Source organism: Arachis stenosperma, chromosome 1 (assembly GCF_014773155.1).
Source record: "Arachis stenosperma cultivar V10309 chromosome 1, arast.V10309.gnm1.PFL2, whole genome shotgun sequence".
In the NCBI taxonomy this organism is placed as follows: domain Eukaryota; kingdom Viridiplantae; phylum Streptophyta; class Magnoliopsida; order Fabales; family Fabaceae; genus Arachis; species Arachis stenosperma.
In genome coordinates, this window is record NC_080377.1 from 115,224,171 (window position 1) to 115,230,170 (window position 6,000).

Below are 6,000 nucleotides of genomic sequence, written 5' to 3' on the forward strand. Positions count from 1 at the left end.
ATCTTTATCTTTTCTTGTACACTTGCATTCCACCACCAGGATTCCTTGTCTCTTGGTCATATTCCTTTAGATTCACCAAAACTTTCTTCTGCTGTTCTTCTAATAACTTCTGTCATCTCTCTCCACATCTCTTCTGCGCTTCCATTCTATCCCACTTTGCCTCTTCTCCTACCCATCTTAGGAAGCTTCTTTGTTCCTCACCTTTCATCTGCCACCACCTTATCCTTGGGTTCTTCGTATGATGTCTTTTCCTCAATTTTTGCTCAATGCAAAAATCCATGATGAGCATCCTATGTTGTGTTGTTAAACTCTCTCCCGGGATAATTTTACAATTAATGCAAAATTTTCGGTCGACTCTCCTCAATTAGAAGAAGTCGATTTGAGAGCTTGTCATGCCACTCTTATAGGTTATAAGATGTTCGTCTCTCTTTTTAAAACATGTATTTGCAATGAGAAGGTCAAAGGTCGAGAAAAAGTCCAAAATAGTTTTACCCTCGGCATTGATCACCCCGAAACCATGGCCTCCGTGAATACTTCCATACCTAATCACTTCTCTTCTAACATGGTCATTTAAATCTCCTCCTAAGAAAATCTTATCTCCCAAAAGTATGTCTTGGACCAAACTCTCTAGATCCTCCCAAAATCTTATCTTATGTTGTTCGTTCGAACCCACTTGCGGTGCATAGGTGCTAATCACATGAAAAGCACCTCCCTCCACCACAAGTTTTATAGAGATGATTCGATCTTCCACCCTCTTGACATCTACTACGTCCTTCTTCCACTGCTTATCCACAATAATACCAGCCCCATTCCTATTCTTCACCTTTCCTATATACCAAAGTTTGAATTCGGAAGTATCCAACTCCCTAGCCTTTGCACCAACCCATTTTGTCTCTTGTAGGCACATAATGTTAATCTTCTTTTTTGTCATAGTATCCACCACTGATAAACCACTATTTTATGGTTTACAATGTGTTTAATTGTGTGGTTTTATCATGGTCTTTACCCACTTATTCATATAATTAGCATGCATTTATATTTCCTTCCTAAAATTATTACATGATTGAAAACATGCTTCTTTGGTCTTAATTTAGCTAAACTTAATCATCTCTTATTACCATTCGATGCCTTGATCTGTGTGTTAAGTGTTTCAGATTTTAACCACCTCCATGGATTTTCCTATTAGAGTGCCTGTATTCCATGTCCCAAATCTCAACATTCTGTCGCTCCAATCTTTACCTTTTATTTTGTGAACTAACTTATTTACCCTTATTCGTTCATGAAAACGCGGGAACCCTTGCTCATTTAACACTACATCTGGGCACCGATGCACCGGCCCTTATTCATTTGACACCGTACTCGAGCCATACAGTGTGTTGCTTCTGGGCAATGACCTAACTTTAGCGCAATAACGTCTTTGATTCATGTCATGAGGATTCGACTATGTTTTTATGTTGTCGGACTCGGGACCGGCTATGTACCGCAAGTGTAACATAGACGGAGTTTCAAACGTTAAGGACATAATTGAATCAAATTAAACGTTAAAGATAATTTTAAAAAAATTTAAAACATTAAAAACAGAAAACATATTTTATTTTATTTTTACTCTCATATTAGAGCCTACAGGTTAATGTTAACTCATTTTGGTACTTTTTTTATTTTTATTTATCTTCAAATTTTACTTGTATCCAAAAGTAACTAAAATAGTATTTTCGAAAATTATTTTTCAAATTTTCCAAGGATATAGAATGTGCTGCTTTTTATTTTTCATATTGTAACTAAGTGTGTGTTATGCAAGAATATTGTATTCAGAAGTGTAATATGTAGACCAACAAAAAGACATGTTCCTTTATATATAGGTACTACAAAATTCTGAGTTAGATTTGTTATCACACTCAAATATAATGGTCTGATTTGTTAATTATAATTTAAAAAAAATTAAACTTCATATTAGAGAGAAATAGACAAACTAACCATAATAGTAAATAACACACAACCTTTATCTATTTATAAAAAAAAGGGTAAAGTACTAAATTGGTCTCTTAGGTTTGGGCGTAATTCTGTTTTGTTCCTTAAGGTTTAAAGTGTTCTATTTGAATCCAAAACGTTTTCATTTAGCATCAATTTAGTCCCACAGTGAGGTCAAAATTAAATAATTAACAAAATGTCCTACATAACAACAGTTCAAGAACAAAATCGATAATCTGGAGAACAAGTACAAGCTCCAGAGGCACAAAATCAACCATTGATGCATCAATACATTTATTTATCATTTTCTTTAGTTTTATAGAAAATATTTTATTTATATTATAAAAAAATAATAAATAAATGTATTGATGTATCAATGGTTGATTTTATGCCTTTGGAGCTTGTACTTGTTCTCCAGATTATCGATTTTGTTCTTGTACTGTTGTTATGTAGGACATTTTGTTAATTATTTAATTTTGACCTCACTGTGGGACTAAATTGATGCTAAATGAAAACGTTTTGGATTCAAATAGAACACTTTAAACCTTAAAGAACAAAACAGAATTACGCCCAAACCTAGGGGACCAATTTAGTACTTTACCCTAAAAAAAATTAGCCACCATGTGCATACGTTGGATCTGACTAGGATGTTGGGATTATTTAACACATGCAATACAAGCATTGTCATGATCCTATATAAAAAGCAAAGCTGACCTAGCTTCATGACCAGAGTGAATTAAAATCTCATAATTCCATAATCAGTCATTAATAATGGCCATAATTGATGGCAAGCAATAGTTTATGGAGAAAAAGAATATTTTTATTAAAGCTAGAATGGTCCATCAATTACACGGCTCAATAACTTTAGAGAATTAGAGTGCACATTACATTTCAAGTGGCTTGTAAGTGGCCTGGTGTTGATTTTTCCCCTTGCCTTGTGTTGATTTCATACATGATATATCAATTCACTTTTTTTAACATCCCTAAAAGGCTAAAACTACTTGCTGTGCATATAACTAAAATTTATTGTTGAAATACGTGGGATTAAAAGACGGTCAAAGAAATAATAATTTAAAATTATCATATTTAATTTAATATTTATAATTGTGTATATATAATTTTTATAATTATAAATTTATTATATCTAATATTATTTATTATAATAATTAATAAATATAAATAAAATAATTTTGGATCGATTTAGAATAATTTCTATAGTCTCATTTGTTTTTGTCAATATATATATATCATTGCATGTGTTCATTGTAAAATTAATCGTAACAAATATCACATACGGAACATCCATTAACAAACATATATGACCGATGATCCAACTGAAATCGCTGCGTTTTTCAAAATATTTATTAATCCATTGGCTTCTGACAGGGACACGCGGAAGAGTGTCAATTAGTAGTCGGCGAACCTTTATACCTAATCCCCTAAAAGGACGGTGCGTACAGCTATTAAGTAAATTTATATGAAATTATTTTGATGAAAAGTTGATATTAAAAATTATTAGATAAAATTTAATTAAATTTATTAAATTATTTAACTATTTTAAATATTAATTTTATATAAAAAATAATTATATATAAATTTTTATTATTTTTTTATGATCAAAAGTAAAAATATTAGATAATTCACAACTGACATCTTATAAAAAAATCAAGTCTAATTAAATAATAAATTTTGATAATTTTTTAATATTTTTTAAAATAAATATTATAATTTCTAAAAAATAGTATATAATTTATTAAAATAAATAAAAATTAATATTTAATTTAAAAATATAAAAACAAATAATTTTAAATATTTAATATTTATTTTTTAAAAACAAGTTGAGTAAATTCAACTCTTAATTATAAAACAAAGAATTTACTTATATATATTAATCACATAATTTTTTTATATTCACTTTTAATATATTAATGGAAGAGAGTATAAGTGTACAACTAAAGAAAGAAGCGGATGAGAGTGAAAGCATAAAGAAAGTAAGAAAAGCCGCCAGCACCACCTTCTCCATTGGCTTTATATAGAAGCCATCTATAACGTCTTGAACTTCCCCCTTTTCCTTTTCTCTCTCATTCACTCTATTCTTTTTACTTCAGAATCACACATTTCTTCAGAACACATAGAGCTTCATTCTTCACTGCTTTTACATTTCAATGGGTTTCTATGCTGAGGACTCATCATCTGCATATGGTTGGACAATAGGTCAAGCCATATATGAAGCAGCTCTAATCATTGCAGTTCTGAGATGGGTCTTGTGCTTGGTTTTCAGGCTCATCAAAGATAGAGGAACAACACCTTCTTCTTCTTCTTCTTCTTCTTCTTCTTCTTCTTCTTCTTCTTCTTCTTCTTCTTCTTGTACTCTTGTGTTGACCACGTTTCGTGAGATAATGGAGAGGCTTCCAGAGACAGAAGAAGATACATCTTGTGCAGTGTGCTTGATCCAGATGAAGATGGAAGATGAGGTTAGGGAACTAATGAACTGCTACCATGTCTTCCACAGAGAATGCATCGACAAATGGTTGGACAATGATGACAACAACCATAACCCTACTTGCCCTCTTTGTAGAGCACCTTTGCTCACTCTTAATCATTGCAGTTATTCTTCATCAGAGAGCTCTTTTGGTTGTGTCCCACCATCTCCTCAACCTAGTTGGGCTGTGGAGAGACTTCTCTACCTCTTCGGAGATGATCTTCTTCCTTGCTAGCTATATATGTAATAAGAATTGTGAAGAGGTGATTAATGTAGATCTATTAGTTAGTTAGTTAGAGGAATTCATTATTTATTGCGTTTGATCATCAATGTTTGGAGCTGCAATCAATTAGATGATACGAGTACAACTAGGCACATTATTTAGGATTTTAATTTGTTTGTATATAGATTTTTTTTCCCCATATCTGCCAAATGATGATATGATATATAATTCCATTCTTGAATTAATAATGGCCATCTGTTTATTCTGCAAATAAATGTTGAAATATATACATCTTTATTTTTATTTTATCCTGTCCTCTAATATGTTTAATTAAGTTCCGAGTTTATCTTATGAAAGTGGCTGTTCCTTCGTTTTTATATAGATCTAGGCGACACTTTTTTCAGTAGAAAATGATTCATTATTATTTCTTCAAGTACTGAGCAAGATGTACCGTGGCATAATAAGAAGGCCAAGTGTGCGTCATGCTTCAAAAGTTGCTATGTTGTTAGTGGTACATGCACTAGCACTCTAGCATCACCCTCCAACAAATCACAACAACCCACACACCCATAGAGAGTCATTCATCTCTCTATATGGCCAATAATTAAGTGCCTTATTGCCCTTCATAGTTAGTTATGTGGTAGTGCTTAAGTTTTAGAGAAAAGGACAAATAGGTCCCTGACTTTTTGTCTTACGGACATTTTTATTTTTAATCATTGTAAAATACTTTTAAGTTTCTAACCATCCCAAAATTTAGATAAATCAATCCCTCTGTCTAAATACTTCTGTCAAGGACTGATCTGTCCAAATTTTATAAAAATAAGGGACTTAAAAATATTTTTTAATAGTTAAAGATAAAAATATTCACGGAGCAAAAAATTAAGAACCTATTTATCCTTTTTTCTAAGTTTTATTAGGCAAGCGTCGATAAGTTGGTGAGAAAACAAAATATGAAAGTATGATTAAACTTTGTATTCCCTACTTTTTAAGTAATTAAAAAGTAAAAAGTGCATTAATTCATACAGCTACTACTGTATCACACTTAATCAATGATGAAAGCTATTGCGCTCTGATCTGTTCTGTTTGTGGGGTTACTTCCAGTAAAACTATCTACAGCACATGTTACATCAATAATTGCAGGATTTTTGATAATAGCATCAATTTGATATACCTTTCCCTCCTTTATTATTCTCAACAGAAAATACCTGAATCTTCCGACTCAAATTCTCATTCAATATTTATACAATAGGAAGAATATTATTCTAAGTGATCAATAAACTAAAACTCTTCAGCTTTCTGTAAGCCTTGCTGTATGTGGTAGCTAGTT

At 31.6% G+C, this 6,000-nt stretch overlaps 1 protein-coding gene across 1 annotated transcript; it reads left to right on the forward strand.

The window, feature by feature from the left end:
* Positions 1-3,960: 3,960 nt before the first annotated feature.
* Positions 3,961-4,936, forward strand: LOC130940325 (probable E3 ubiquitin-protein ligase XERICO). Its single transcript, XM_057868441.1, has one exon. The coding sequence runs from the start codon at positions 4,134-4,136 to the stop codon at positions 4,683-4,685; it is 552 nt and encodes a 183-aa protein (XP_057724424.1). The 5' UTR covers positions 3,961-4,133; the 3' UTR covers positions 4,686-4,936.
* The last annotated feature ends 1,064 nt before the right edge of the window (positions 4,937-6,000 follow it).